The sequence below is a fragment of the Sinocyclocheilus anshuiensis genome, unplaced genomic scaffold (genome assembly GCF_001515605.1).
Source record: "Sinocyclocheilus anshuiensis isolate Anshui unplaced genomic scaffold, SAMN03320099.WGS_v1.1 scaffold871, whole genome shotgun sequence".
Taxonomy (NCBI): Eukaryota; Metazoa; Chordata; class Actinopteri; order Cypriniformes; family Cyprinidae; genus Sinocyclocheilus; species Sinocyclocheilus anshuiensis.
The window spans coordinates 89,287-106,023 of NW_015542392.1; the positions used below are offsets into that span (position 1 = coordinate 89,287).

General features: G+C 37.5%; 1 protein-coding gene across 1 annotated transcript in view; it reads left to right on the forward strand.

The window, feature by feature from the left end:
- Positions 1-16,737, forward strand: part of LOC107692796 (disks large-associated protein 4-like) — a 36,190-nt gene that overhangs the window by 6,832 nt on the left and 12,621 nt on the right. The window contains 3 exon segments of the mRNA XM_016491989.1: positions 2,500-2,656; positions 5,348-5,567; positions 15,038-15,462. Of these exon segments, the coding sequence (XP_016347475.1) occupies positions 2,500-2,656; positions 5,348-5,567; positions 15,038-15,462 (802 nt within the window).

Genomic DNA, 16,737 nt, shown 5'->3' on the forward strand with positions numbered 1-16,737 from the left:
TTTTTTTATGTTAATATAGCTTTTTTTTATAAATTTTTTTTTTTTCAATTAATGTTTATTTTATTTCATGTAGCAAAATGTTTTCATGGTTTTATTTTAAGTAAACTACAATCATTGTTTTTTTTTTGTATCATTAAGATGCTATTATGATTCTAATATTAATATTTTCAATTAGAGTTTATTTTTATGTTTCCCGTTTCATTTTAATTAAAAAAATAAAATATTTGTAATTTTGTTGTGTTTTTGTTGTTAAAATACGTATCGATATAGTTTTTATGATTTTAGTTTTTCAATTTCTTTATTTTATTTCAGTTAACATTTATTTTATTTAAAGTAACACATTTTTATGGTTTTATTTTTAGTAAACTATAATCAGTGTTATTTTAGTGTCACTGAGATACTATTATAGTTTTTATATTTTCAAATAGTTTTTATTTTTATGTTTTTCATTTGAATTTAGTTAAGATTTTAGTCATTTTTATGTATGTTTATATAGTTTTTTATTATTTTTTTAATTAAGTTTTAGTTTTAGTTATTGTAGTACAGCAAGTTAAACTAAATTAGATTAGAATTTAGGAATGTTGCCTTGGCAACTAGCTGAAATAAAATAAGTTTTTTATATATATATTTTAATTTATGTTTATTTTACTTCAGGCAACCGAAATGTGTTTTATGGCTTTAGTTTTAGTTTCAGTTAACTATAATAATAACCTTTTTACACACTACATTATGAACTTACACAAAGCTCCACATGACATTAAATTCATTAGATTCTTTTATGTGATAATTGCTGGACAATTTTATGCACATGATCACATCACAGAGGGTGTATTACTAGTATCTCATCTTAATAAATATCCTAAACTGAACATCTCCGCATTGATGGCATCAGGAACGCATTCATTATGATCAGCAGATGGCAGCATGTTGACATGTTGATTGGTAAAAGCTTCATATGAGAAGAGATTTCCAATTCATTTTTAATATTAAAATAAAATGATACGCAGCCTAATTAAGACGCTCTGATGCTGCTGTAATGTTGTTGGTTTTGCACAATCCAAATTGTCAAATTATTGTCTTACGAATATGCTAACATAAAAAGCTAATATGCTAGTATTCATTTCCAAACATAACCATAGTGCAGTAGTTTTCAACCGGGGGCCTCAGCAAACCTCTAAATGATTTAAAATAAGCATTAAAGTAAACTAAAACTTTTAAAAATGAAGTTATTTCTTATTTTTATACATCCTTGTTGGTCCTAGAACAACATATTTTTCAATGAGATGTTAGAAACAAGAAAAATAATTGGTTTAGAGTTTGGATTGAAGCTTGAAATACATAATTTGTGATTAATTTCCTAGGAAAGTTATGCAGTTGAGTCAGTTGTTAATGAATCTTAGACACAAACAGCAGACTTTGATGTTGGATGGTCATTTAACGGCCCTTCCTATCAGGCCGAGCCCCTGTCCCTTCATGCAGAAGCAGTTCGGAGTGGTTTGGTATCCTCTGCAGAGCGCCGCCTCAGTGCCGCACCTGCACAGGTTAGTGTTTAGCCCCGCCTCCGTCTGATCATGTGACCACTCAGACGCACTCTCACTCTGTCCAATGAAAGCACTTTCCTGTCCTGAGTCCTAAACTTCACTGCAAAACATCCCGATGCATGACGAACACCTCCACCACCATCCTGACTAAATCCTCACTGACCTTCATTTAATTTTATTTATTTTTTTTTTTAGCTTGATCAAGTTGGTCAGAACTGTTCCTCTGTGCTGCACCTGGCTCTCGCTTGCTACTGAAAATAAAATAAAATGTTATTTGCAGAGTGGCACAAGGAAGATGGATGCAAAGGTTCCCTGCACTCATTCTCTTGTGTTTGTGTTTATTTCTCTCTGCTGTATGCCATCTCTGAGATCTCCACCAATCGCAGCCTAGTAGTATCCACATAGCAACACCATAGCAACCCCAAGAACAACCTAGTGACCACATAGCAACTCCAGAACACCCTAGCAACCACAAGGCAACACTCTAGAAACCCCATAACAACACCATAGCAACAGCATAGCATCACCCTAGGCATCCCTAGACACCCTAGTATCCACATGGCAACACCCTAGAAACCTTATAACAACACCATAGCAACAGCATAGCATCACCCTAGTATCCACATAGCAACACATGGCAACACCCTAGTGACCACATAGTGACTCCAGAACACCCTAGCAACCACATGGCAACACTCTAGAAACCACATAGCAACACTGTAGCAACCACATAGCAGCAGCGTAGCATCACCCTAGCCATCCCTAGAACACCCTAGTATCCACATAGCAACACTATAGAAACCACCAGAACACCCTAGTGACCAGACGACAACACCCTAGAAATCACATAGCATCACCCTAGTCATCCAACACCCTAGTATCCACATAGCAACACCACAGAAACCCCCAGAACACCCTAGTGAGCACATCATTCTGTGTTTGTGTGTGTTTCCCTCAGCTGTATGCCGTCTCTATGCGAGGTCTCCACCAATCGCAGCCTGGATAACCTGGACTGTCTGATGGGAGCGGATGAGGCGGGTCTGCAGCACTGGGACGCTGATGGGGGATTCGGTCAGCGCTGCTCTACACTGGGACGAGGCTCCACCATGGGCCAGGTCACAAACAACCCCCAGAACACCCTAGTGAGCACATAGCAACTCCAGAACATTCTAGCATCACCATAGCAAAGCCCAAACCCCCCAAGCAGCCATAAAGCAACACCATGGCAACCCCCTAGAACGGCCTAGTGAGCACATAGCAACTCCAGAACATTCTAGCATCACCATAGCAAAGCCCAAAACCCCCTAGCAACCATAAAGCAACACCATAGCAACCCCCTAGAACAGCTTAGTGACCACATGGCAACTCCAGAACATTCTAGCATCACCATAGCAAAGCCCAAAACACCCTAGCAACCATAAAGCAACCCCATAGCAACCCCCTAGAACAGCTTAGTGACCACATAGCAACTCCAGAACATTCTAGCATCACCATAGCAAAGCCCAAAACACCCTAGCAACCATAAAGCAACCCCATAGCAACCCCCTAGAACAGCTTAGTGACCACATAGCAACTCCAGAACATTCTAGCATCACCATAGCAAAGCCCAAAACACCCTAGCAACCATAAAGCAACCCCATAGCAACCCCCTAGAACAGCTTAGTGACCACATAGCAACTCCAGAACATTCTAGCATCACCATAGCAAAGCCCAAAACACCCTAGCAACCATAAAGCAACACCATAGCAACCCCCTAGAACAGCCTAGTGACCACATAGCAACTCCAGAACATTCCAGCAACCACATAGCAACACTCTAGAAACCACATAGCAACACCGTAGCAACCACATAGCAACACTCTAGAAACCACAGCAGCAAAGCATCCTAGCAGAGAGTTTTGCTCTGTCAACGCCACTCACATGTACTTCTACAGATGTTAAACCTCTTGTAAATGTGTGCGCTCTGCATCACAGAGCAAACGCTAAAATGTGTCAGAGAGGTTTTGCTGTTCACTTGACCTCAGGAACGGAGTGTTCCAGATTAAAATGCTGTAAGACATCCTTAAGCTAGTTTAAGGAGACACGGAGGGTGGGAAATCAGTTGGAGGGCATGTTTTCAGGACGAGATACTCAAACGTTCGCTCTACTGATGGAGACATCAAGACTCCTGAAGCGAGACGAGGCTCCGAAACCTTTTCTTAAGAGGAAAGAGCATTGATCTGGTTTGCTGAATGGGATAATGTGCTGTGAAGGCTGATGGATGATTCAGAAGTTGTTTCTGAGATGCTGTTGGATGCTGGGATCAAAGGGAAAGAAGTCAGGAAAAATTAGGACAGCAGCTAATTTGCAGCACTTACAAGTATTTTTCCTGGGAATTGACTTGTGATTTCTAACTCAGTGAGCTCTAAAGGTGCAGTTTGAGGTGTTTTACTGTTAGTTTGCTTTTAATTTTTGGGGTTTACCCTTGACAAACTCACATAACACTCCTGTTCTGTTGTGTCTCTGCGAGAAGTGTCTCCTGCTGGACGAACAAACACAAACTCTCTCTTTACTCTTTGCTGTTAGGCTTTGAGAGAGTGTGACCCGTGATTGTGTTTTGTTTGCAGGCTAGTTTGGAAAGACCTAAATATTCAACTGAATCATTTTGCCGTTGATTGACTCTCTGAGGCGTTTTCTGCATTCTGCCTGATGAATTTGGAGCAAAACAAAAGTTAAAATTATATTTAAGCAGAAGGAAAAGCAAAATTACTTGCATAGATATTAAAAACAAGGCTTTTTATTGAAGGCTTTTTTGTTGTTGTTTGCATTGTGTCATTATTTTCGTAATGCAGACATAAAAATTGTACTTTTGTAAGTTTTAGTGGGGATTCTCATTAGATTCTAAATAAAAACGCTGTATCACAGAAACATAAATTAATGTTGAAGCCGGACAAAAAATACTATAATGTTGTATAAATATTTTACTATTTAAATAACATATATTTAGTTTTTATCCACAATACAGTATTTATTTTTAAATATCTTAAGCAGTTCAAAACATATTATTAGACTTAAAATAGAATTAACTTTTTTCCATATTATATTATATTATATTATAAATATTTTAATATTATTTCAATTAATATTTTTCTACAATTTTCCCAGCTGTAGGGGAGTTTTTTGAATGAGACTTTGTGGTGAAATATGGTCTAAATTACAAGTATTTATTTTTTTTTCCACAATACAGTATTTTGTTATTTAAAAAATGACAAACAGTAATGTCATGGTCCAAAACATATTATTAGACCTAAAACAGAATTAACTTTTCTTTAAGAAAAATACATTTTCTTTTTATATTATATTATATTATATTTGAAATAGGTTTAATTACATTGTTTGCTAGACCGATACAAAACAATACAAACAATATTATTTATTTTTTTATTATTATTTTTTATTTAACAATTTTCCCAAGTGTAAGGGAGCTTTCTGAAATTTTTTTTTTGGGGGGTGAAAAAATTGTCTAAATTAAAAGCATTTTATACCAATTTATAAAGCAAACTCCTCATCCACAGACGAGGATCAGTACAACTGTGAAAGGAATACATTTAAGGATTTTTCATTTTAAGCCACATCATTTGTCGCATTAGACTGAATGGAAAGCACTCAAGCACACCTGCCGTTTCCTCTTCATGTCCGCACGACCATGCGTCAGTCCACCCTAAAGCGCCGGCCGCATCTCAGCCCGTGCGAGGCGCGCTTGTGGGTGGGCAGCGGCCGTCTGTTTCAACAGTTTCGGGATGTTTCAACCTGCACGTGTCCTTTCAGGTGGAGCAGGGCTACCGGAGCAGCGCGGCGTACCGTCAGCTGGACTCTCAGGCGCTGGAGGCCTTGGATCTGCCCACACCTACCTGCTTCCGCTCCCGGAGCCACAGTTACCTGCGCGCCATCCAGGCCGGCTGCTCTCAAGACGACGATACGGGCTCCGTGGACTACGACGAGACGCCACCTATAACCTCATCCATCAGCAGCTACAGCAGCGCCACCGGTGAGTAATAAACAAGCACACGTTCATACAGGATCACATTCATGGACCTGCTGCTTACCGTAAAAACTACAGCAAAATCAAAAGAAAAGACTGATTACATTTTGTGTAAAGAAAGTCAAGCCTGTTTTATGACCGTTAAGATTGTTTCCATTGTAACATTATTTTCGTGACAGCGATGCACTTTTCTTCCTTAAATTCTCATTAAGTAAATATCCATACTGTATTATGAATAATTTACACCAGCATAAAATAAAAGCCAGACAAAACAAATAATATCATGATATATAAGTATTTTACTATTTAAATTACATATCTTTAATTTTTTTAAACATCATAAATCATAAATGTCTTAATTTTTCTTTGAGTTAAATATATTTTATTTATTTTTTGGGGGCGGTGAAATATAAGCTTGCATTCATAGCATTCATCATAAAATAGTTTTTTCACTGTTACAGTACCGTTCAGAAGTTTGAGGTCATTGTAATTTTTTTTTTTTGGAGAGAAATTAATACTTTTTTTTTTCAGCAAGAATGCACAAAATCGAAAGTGACAGTAAAGACATTTATAATGTTACAAATGATTTCTATTTCAAACAAATGCTGTTCTTTCGGACTTTCTATTCATTTCAACTGTTTTCAACATTGATAATAATCAGAAATGTTTCTTGAGCAGCAAATCAGCATATTAGAATGATTTCTGAAGAATCATGTGACACTGAAGACTGGAGTAATGATGCTGAAAATTCAGTTTTGATCACAGAAATAAATTATAGTTTACAATATATTCACATAGAAAACAGTTATTTAAATTTGTAATAATATTTCACAATTTTTTTATTTTAGGTTTAATGAAATAAATGCAGCTTTGGTGAACAGAAGAGACTTCTGTCAAAAATCATACTGACCCCAAACTTTGAAATGGTACTGTATGTTGTCATTTGTGGTTTATGACTGCATTTACAGTAAAATATTTTATTACATGAGAAACTGAAAAAAAGGCAGTGAATGATTGATGCATTTGATATTACTGTATAATCACTGAACACTTTTAAGCAATGATGCCGACCACTGAAAAAAAAATTGACCTGGCTGTCATGTATCACAGGGATAGCGCTGAATTTGCACATGCAAAAACGAAAGTGTTGATAAAATAGACAAAGTCCACAATATGCAAGATAATAACATCCTGATAAGCACAGGTCTCACGGACTTTTTACTGATCATTATGTCATTTTATTGCCTCCAGAGGTGGTGTCAGTGAAATCAAACAGGCCTTGTTTTTCTTTCTCAGTAATAAAGACTTTAGTGTGAAGTCGGATCTCTTTTGCTTTGAGAGGTCGGCATGTGGGCAAGTCCAGACAGATGATCTGGAGTCATGGTGCGAGGGTAAGAACAGCCACTAGTCCATGACGACTGTCTCATGATGGTCCTCTTAAAGGGATAGTTCACCTCAAAAATGAAAATTCTCTCATCATCTACTCACCAATTTCATCTCAGAAGGCTTATGTAGAAGCACATGAGGCGTATGGTCTACTTTGGTCTATTTTGGAGACAAACATAATCAGGCTTTTGGAAGGATTTGGTCCTTTTCACTTAGTTCATTTGGTCAAGATTATGGAAGCTTGTTTCCTCAACGGAATCAAAAATAAAGATAATTACGACTTTTTATCTCATAGTTCTGACTTATTTTCTTGCAATTCAGAACGGCAAGATATGAACTCACAAATGTGAGATATGAATTTGCAAATCTGAGAAGGACAGTCTATATTGTGAGATACAAACTCAGAATTGCAAATTGCAAAAATTGTAAAAAAAAAAAAAAAAAAAAAGTAAAACTCAGACATCTGGGGAAAAAAACAGTCTGAACTGTAAGATGTAAACTCAGAAATCTGAGAAAAAAAATGATTTGCAAGATGTAAACTCAGAAATCTGAGAAAAAAATTTAATTGCAAGATTTAAAATGAAATATGAGAAATAATAGAATTGTGAGATGTAAACTCAGAAATTTGAGAAAAAATTGAATTGTGAGAAAAAGACAGAATTTCAAGACCTGAGAAAAAAATTGTGAGATGTCAACTCAGAGTATATAGGAAAACAGAATTGTGAGAAAAAATGAGAATAATGAGATGTAAAATCAGAATACAGTGAAAAAAATTTGAGAAAAAAATTAATTGCAAGATGTAAACTCAGAAATCTGTAGAAAAAATTGTCAGAATTGCGAGATGTATAATCATAAATCTGAAAAAAGTCAGAATTGAGATGTAAACTCAGAAATCTGAGAAATAATAGAATTGCGAGAAAAAAAATTAGAATAGTGAGATGTAAACTCAGAATGCATAGAAAAATATCAGAATTGCAAGTAAAAAATAAAAATTGCGAAATGTAAACTCAGAATACAGAAAAAATTGGAATTGCGAGAAACAAACGAGAATAGCGAAACGTAAAATCAGAATAGTGAAAAAAATTTGAGAAAAAAATAGAATTGCAAGATGTAAACTTAGAAATCTGAGAAAAATAGAATTGATGCAAACTCACAATTGTGGGTTTATACCTTGCATTTCTGAGGAAAAGAGTCAACTCGCAATTCTGAGTTTATAACTCACAGTTGTGAGACATAAACTCACAACCCTGAGGAAAAAGTTAGAATTGTGAGACATAAACTTGCAATTGAGAGAAAAAAGTCTGAATTGTGAGATTTATAACTTGTAGTTCTGAGGAAAAAAGTCAGAATTGATGTAAACTTTTGCCCGTGGCAGAAACAAGCTGCCATACAAGATCCATTAGGCTACTAGTTTATAACGTCTCAAATGGCCACTGCCAAGATGTCCCACTCTCTCTCACACACACAAAATCTTCTGACCTACATTAGTGCTGGTGGTGTCCTGCGGAGATGAGTCCTTCAGCTTAACGGCTAATGTTTCTCGGCCCATAATGACCGACTCTAGCAAAACTTCCACTGCAAATTAACCGGTTTTCAGAGGAATTAACCGACATCAAGCGGATTCGTTTGGCACAACGCTTAATAAACCAGCAGCCAGTGGACCGTTCTGATTTTGCAGTTGATCTACTTTATTTGTATCGCATTTTACTGTATTTTGATAGGTCTTACAATTTGAAAGGCGAACATAGTCCAGATGGATTCAGTCAGACAACATTCCCATCATTTCTTGATGATCTTGAAACGTGTTGATAAGGCTGACCACTTGTGTATGTACAAAGCACAGTTGTATACGCTCAGAATAGCAAATAATGAAATCTAGTCTATTTGTGGAGAGGAATCTGACTAATGCTATTTCGTTTAGGTAGCAAGCTGTCAAGAAAAAAATAATCTTGGCCATCTGTTTACCATTTCTGCAACAAAAAAAAAAAGCCCTGTGCTATTTTTTGCCTGTTCCATGACTATATTTGGCATAGCATACTTTCTTACTCTTATACTATGCTTATTGTGCACAGCAGTTCCGATTGTGTTTTTTTCAGTATATGCATACAAATATATTTGATAAAATAAGCAGCTTATTAAATTAAATTTAATGCGCTTGACTTGACCTTCTATTCCCGGCGTGATGAATCACTCGGAAGTAATATCGGCATCAATCCCTTTCATTTGATCAGAGTGTAAGACATGTTTACACAAAATTTGATATTTTGCTAAATTATAGCTAAACATGTAGTGAGGTCATGTGACCACAATTTAGCAAAATACTGTTTATGGCAGAATAATGCATACTGTTTCACTTAGTAAGCAGTATATTAAACAGCATTCCGTAATAAGCCGTTTTAGTAACATTTAGTAATTTTACTGAATAATGTCGCTACTTTTGCAAGGATCTATCAATTAAATAAAATTAGTGCTGTCAAACGATTAATCGCATCCGAAATAAAAGTTTTTGTTTACATAAACGAAAGGCTGAATCCTCCGGAGGTCGCATTTGCGGGGTGCATACGTCATCAAGCCTGGTTTATTTCAGTTAACTGAGCATTACATTCGCGAGTCATAAGCGTATTACAACAATTTACGCTTAACTAAGAATAATGGTCAAATTTATAACTGTTAATATATTCTAAAATAAGATCTTCTTTATGAAGTATGCAGCCTACAAATGTGACCTCTGGAGAATGCAGCCTTCTGTTTGAGAAGCGGCCAATATATGTGTGTGTACTGTGTATATTTATTATGTATATTAAATACACACACATGCATGCATATATTTCAGAAATATATGTTATATTTATATATTAAATATAATATTAATTATATGAATATAAATATATACATGTAAATGTTTTAAAAATATATGCTGTGTGTAATAATATATACATAATAAATATACACAGCACACACACATATTATGTAAACAAAAACTTTTATTTTGGATGCGATTAATCGCGATTAATCGTTTGACAGCACTAAAAATGAATGAATAAATAAATAAATATCCTTCAGTGGGCGATGTATAATAAAAACTAATGTTATAAGTAAAAAAAAAAAACAAAAAAAATTTTTTTTCTACAATTTTGGTTTGTTTGTTTTCAGATGCAGGAAGCCTTGCCAGATTGATTTCGATAACAGATGCCTTAAGATGTTGTTAGTAATTAACGTAGTAGTATTATTACACTCCGAAAAAAGAGAACGCTTTTTTTTTATTAAAAAAAGATAATAATAACAAAACAAATAAATTACTAGACAGGGGTGTAAAATTAAACAAAACACATTACATTCAAAGGAAAATATTAAACAGCTTGAAGAGAAAGAACCCGCGCGAAAGCGGGGATTTTGTGTGACGCACAAACAGCGATTCTGATTCGTCCGCGTCAAGCTCGTACGCCCCGCCCACCGACCAATGAGAGCGCAGCGAGTGAACGCCTCGAGCGCGTCTCTCTCCAATCCCGCGTCCTGAAAGCGGATTACCGGATCGGATCTTTTTCCTCGACTCCTCGAGACGTGGATGGTGGGTTCTGTTGAACGGAACGATTTTATAGCGGGTGGGTTCGGAAGCAACACAGAACAAAAAAACACCCTTTCAGTGGATCTTTTAATCGTGTCTTTTTTGTTTTACGTAACGGAATGGAAGTACGTCGTCGACGCTGATCGCTTCACACACAGAGGAAGAGGAAAAGGTGTGTGGATGTTTGTAACAAACGCGCGCAGCGCCTCGAGACAGCTCGCGTGGGCTGGTTTTGGCATGTGCTCGGGGTCAGAGGAAGTCACGAATAACACATCTGATGATTAGCGAGATTTAGCATCGGGAATGCATTTCCGTTGATCGTTTTAATATCAGATTTAGTGATATTTTAATTGCATTAGCAGGTTAGCTCACGTTAGCATGTTGTTGTGGCTTCTGGAGGTGTGTGTATGTTGATGCATCTGTCTAGACAGGCAAAGCATGGCAGCATTGCCTACCTGGACATGACAGCTTGCATTTCACGCGTGCAAAATACTGTTTCAGAGCATTGCATGCGTCTGGATCAACACTGCACGTGTGAGATCTGAATCCAGCCACACAAAGGCCGGTTTCTGTGCTCTGTGTTTTGAATTGAATGCCATTGTTTGCATTGCAAAGTCAGGGAGAGATAATATAACATTTGAAGAGAGCATGCATTGTTCTTGCTGCCCTGGTTTATGCTGAATATGTAAAGGATGCAGGACTCATATCTAAACCCAAACATAAGTTGCTCTCTCCTCAATCATGAGATTGCATGGAGAAATGTTGGAAAAGTTTGATTGTACTCTATATTTTCAGCCATACACACTAGTTTGTCCTACTTTCACTAGACTGTTTCTCTTCTTGGTAAACACTTGCTGTGCTTTGGAGAGAAGATGTGCACCTAATCTAAAAAACACGTCCTAATAAGGATAACAAGTGTGAATGTGATGAAAAGGACGGGCCATGTCTGTGTAGTGTAAGTTAGTCTGTTATGTCTTTGCGTTTATGGCTTGTATGGACCAAGGGCAGATTTATAATTTAATTGCGACATCACTCAAGATACTCAAAGGCATGGAGTCAGACTGACTTTTTCACTCCAACAATGTTCTAAATTTAAAGTAAAACTAGTTTAATTTTCAGTAAAAATAATAATTTAAAAAAGTTTGCGTATGAGCATCATATTTGATACACCAGGCTATTATGACTCGTATAGTATGATATAATGAGAACCTGGAGGAAAAAAACAGCTCTGACTAATCTCTAGCTCTGTTTTAATTCGAGGCCCAAGCTGGGCAAAAATATACAATTTGATGCAGATGTTTATATGGCAAAGAGATGAAATTCTGATAGCTTGCAATGTTAATCAATGAGATCTTTATAACAGTATAGCAGATACTTACATAAAATGCATATAAATACCTATTTTCACACTATAACCTATCTCCCAAAAACGTCTTAGTAAGATGATATTTAAATGCTTAGTTTTATGGTCATAACATATAATGCAATGCAATACAATGATGATTGAGAAATGAACAAATAAACATTCCTCAAATGCCTGATGGTCAAATTGGATACTCGCATTTGAACATGATCTTTCTTAAAAATGATGTATGCATAATCAGGAAAAAGTTCAGCAATGTTTTATCATTGGTGGCCATAGAAATTCATGTTTTAAATATGATACAGTAGCTTTATAGGGTTAAAGTGTTTGTGGAGAACTTAGTTGTTGATTTCCAACATGCTTTAAATCATTTACTCGCCCTTATGTTCTTTCAAACCTGTATGCTGTTATTTTTCCATTGCAGCACAAAATAATTTAAGGTCTTATGCATGAAACAGTGCATCAGGCTTTTGGAGAGCTTCCATTGTATTGCATTGCATTATATGTTTTAAAACTACAGAGCTTTTTATAATAAAACTAAGCATTTTAATATCATCTAGGCAATAAAGTGCCTGTTAAGCGCCAAAAAAAGCATCATAAAACTAGTCCACATTGACTGTATGTTTCGTGTCTTCTGAAGTCATACGATGGCTTTTTGACACGTGGTCATGATGAAGTGTCATATGATTGAGAGTTGCATAAAGATATGTCAGAGTTTCTCCTTTTGTGTTTCACAGAAGCCACAGTGTCTCAGTCTGGTCATATTTTGGTGCTTGTCCTCTGTGTGTTCATAGAAAGGCCATGTGAGGTTTGGCCGGGGCCCCGGGGCAGAGCGACTGGCTCTAATGCCGTTAATCTGGATCTGAGCCCCAACTGTGTCATAAACTCATATCACCCTCAGTGCAAAGTACCAGACATTAAGAGCAAGCTACTGTTTTATTCACGACTGTTGAAGTTCTCGAGGGAGGTCGAGATGTGATTAATTCGGTGCTGCTTTGAGATTTGTTCAAAGTATAAAAGTGTTTAATTAAATTGCCACTACATCTCAGAGAAGCCAAGCTGAAGTCAGTTGTTCAATAGCTGTCAGCGGGAATAATTAGCCGTTGCACTTTCGTTACTGTGGGGTTTATTGTTTTCCTTAAAGGAACAGTTCGCCCACAAATCAGATTTGGAGAAATGCTCACCAATGGATCCTCTGCAGTGAATGGGTGCTGTCAGAATAAGAGTCCAAACAGCTGATAAAAACATCACAATAATCCACAAGCAATCCACACCACTCCAGTCCATCAGTTAATGTCTTGTGAAGACAAAAGCTGTGTGTTTGTAAGAAACAAATCCGTCACTTAGATGTTTTAACTTCAATTCTTTGCTTCTGGCTAAAATATGAGTACATAATCCAAAATAATGCTTCCTTCTGAGAAAACATCCATCTCCTGTTGTCTCTCACATCAAAATCCACCCACATATTTGTTTAGAGCTGTTTTGGACTGTTTTTGATTGTAATGCTTGATCTGTGCAGATTTCTCTCCTGATTCAGACGAGATGACGTTTTCGCTGGAGAAAGCAGTATTATAGATTATTGTATCGTATTTTAACCTGAAGCAACGTTTTGATGTTAAAAACAACCTAATGATGGATTTGTTTCTTATAAGCATGCAAGTTTTTGCTTCACAAGACATTAATTGATGGACTGGAGTGGTGTGGATTGTTGTGATGTTTTTATCAGCTGTTGGACACTCATTCTGACAGCACCCATGCTTTTTGACTGGTTTGTATTTAGATTGGCTCTTTGTCATCAAATCTTCCCATTTCATCTGTATCGACAAACAAATGGTCATAGACTGCTGTGAAGCATCTGTCCTGGCACCAAACGGCGAGCACAGCGCACAATGCCAGACAGAGGAAACAGATTTTTCCAATATTGTCTCTGAGCCCCACAGTCCGGTGTTGGACTTGTCCTGGCACTGAGTCCTTTATACAGCACGGCTAAGACAGAGGAGAATTGTTCGCGAACCTCTTGAGGGAGGGCAGATATTAGCCCTGATTGCTCAGTAACACAGGTTTTTGTGCTCGTCGCAAAACTGTTGATTAATGTAATATTTTAGTCCAATTCTGTTCTTCAGTGTTGACAGAACTCGTATCAAATTGATCTGTCATCAGCTGTGTTAGACAGTAATTATTCAAATTAGGGCTGCGCGATAAATCGCATGCGATATTTAACGCACATCTTATCAGTAAAGCCGGTTCTGTAATCAGCGGTAAATCTCCATCACCTGCGTGCTTCACATTGAGCAGCATTAACTACACAGAGCCGTTGTTCACTGATGAGCTGCGCAAAAAATCACAGCTCGTCAGTGAACAACGGCTCTGTGTTGTTGGAATTTTTTAGTTTTTCAGTTCAGGGATTTCAGATATATATTTCAGTTTGGAGTCTATTTATTTATTTTTTTTAGTTTTTACATCTTTTGACATTTTAATATTTTCTTATGTTCATCAAGGCAGCATATATATATAATATAATTTTTTTTTACTGTTAATTTGTATTTTATCTGTCACACATGGCTCTTTGATTCATATTTGTGAGGTTTTGAGTGTTTTTCTTTGCTTTTATTTTCATAATATGTAGCTGTTTCTGCACTGATATCAAACTTACCCTTTAATTGTTACCAATAATCTGATAAAACAAATTTTTTTTTTAAGTATTTAAGCCACTAGATTGTCAAACACTGGCCCATCTCTGTATGATTTTGTTATATAATTTCCAGCAAAAATAACTGTATGGTGATTTAAAATGACTCATACGGTGGAATAGATTTTGGTCCTACCGCCTACCAGCTTTCAAAGTAGCTTTCAAAGTAGCTTCTCCTACACTGTTCAGCAGGCTAATAATACACCGCCGAGCATTATCATCAGGCTTCATGACACGCCATACCAAACCCAGAGTCTCGTCAGCAGATTTCAGCCCATGTTTTGTGGGCGACACATTCCTGACGCAGTCTGGCATGAGCGGAATGCTGTCCAGATTTCAGTATGTAAATGCCTGGCTTTGTCTCATCTCTTCCAGTGGCTCCAAAGCAGGGGCTGCTGGGAAAAGACGTGTGAAGAGACTTTGTACTGGGGTTGTGGCAGCATTCTGACAGTCCATCTTCTTGTGTTTTTCAGTCTCCACGTGTACGGCCGTCTGTAAGAAGAATCCTCCGCCTATTCCTCCTCGAACCACCTTCAAACCCTACATCGCGGTGACGGTCCAGAGCAGCACCGAATCGGCCCAGGACACGTACCTGGACAGCCAGGACCAGCGCAGCGAGGTCAACAGCCAATCAGGACGCAGCAACTCCTCCGACAGCATCGCCAGCTCTCAGACAGGGAGTCTGGTCAAGTGCGCCAAGCGGCAGCCCATCCTGCCCCCCATCCCTGCCCCGCGGGAACCCGTGCCCCTGCCCAGCGCCAGAGTGACCACGCCTCCTCCCGCCATTGTCCCGCCCTCTCCTGCCCCAGACTCCAAAAACGAGCCCGCAAGCCTCACAGTGGCACCCAACAAACCGCAAGCCCCGCCCAAAAGAAAACTCTCCTCCATTGGCATTCAGGTGTGTGTGTGTGAATATTTATGATGTCGTCATTATGCTTTTATGCTAGGGCTGTTCCATAAATCGCATGCGATTATCATGCGTATCTTATCAGTAAAGCCGGTTCTGTAATCAGTAGTAAATCTCCATCATGTGCTTTCAGATGGAGCAGCATTTACTACACAGAGCCGTAGTTCTCTGACAAGCTACGCAAAAAAATTTGCAGACGATATATTAATGGGATTATGAAATCGAAGAAATCGTTCGCGATAATTACAGCTGTTTGCGTAGCTTCTCAGTGAACTACGGCTCTGTGTAGTAAATGCTGCTCCATCTGAAAGCACGTGAAAATACCACATTTAATAACATGTTTTTACTCCAAACTCACTTCAATAACGTCAGTCGAGTGTTTGAAATTAAAGGGGTCATATGATGCTTTTTTAAAGATCATTATTTTGTGTATTTGGTGTAACAGAATATGTTGACATGCTTTAATGGTTTTTTCTAAAAACTGATAATTCTAATGCATTTGTGCATGATGCTGATAAGAAATTGTTATACAGATTGATTGTTAAAATTTTGAACAAAGATAAATTAAATGGAAAAATTGACACTCCATGGAGAGCTCGTTTAGGTTTGATTGATGGTGTTGGACCTGAATGGAGAGCGCTGTATAAACCTTCATTGTTGAAGAAAGTTGCTGATTTGCAATGGAGGATTTTACATTCAGCCTTAGCTGTCAATGCTTTTATTTCTGTGTTAAACTCTGATATTAATCATGACTGCCCTTTTTGTACTTTTTGTGAGACAATTTTTCACTGTTTTATGGATTGCTGTCGTCTCTTGCCACTGTTCTCAATATTGGAAGATATTTTTAAATTGTTTGGTGTAGTTTTTTCCAAACAGTTGTTTATTTTAGGCTATAGGTATTCCCAGAGAAAGAGAGAGCAATGTCAGCTTTTCAATTTCATTTTGGGAAGGGCAAAGATGGCTGTGTATATGAGTAGACGAAATAAGGTGGAAGGATCCACAGATGATAATGCTGTCTCTCTCTCTCTCTCTCTCTCTCTCTCTCTTTCTCTCTCTCGCTCGTATTTGAACAGTCAACAGCGCTCTCTCTCGCGCTCTCTTTCTCTCTCTCTCTCTCTCTCGCTCGCTCGCGCACACACACGATGTGCAAAACTTTTGAACAGTCAATAGCAGATACTTAAACTAATAACAAAAAAGTAGCTGATTCAGAAGCGCCAGATTGTCATAGCAAAGTCAGAATTACCTCCTCTCCTAGGTTCACGAAAC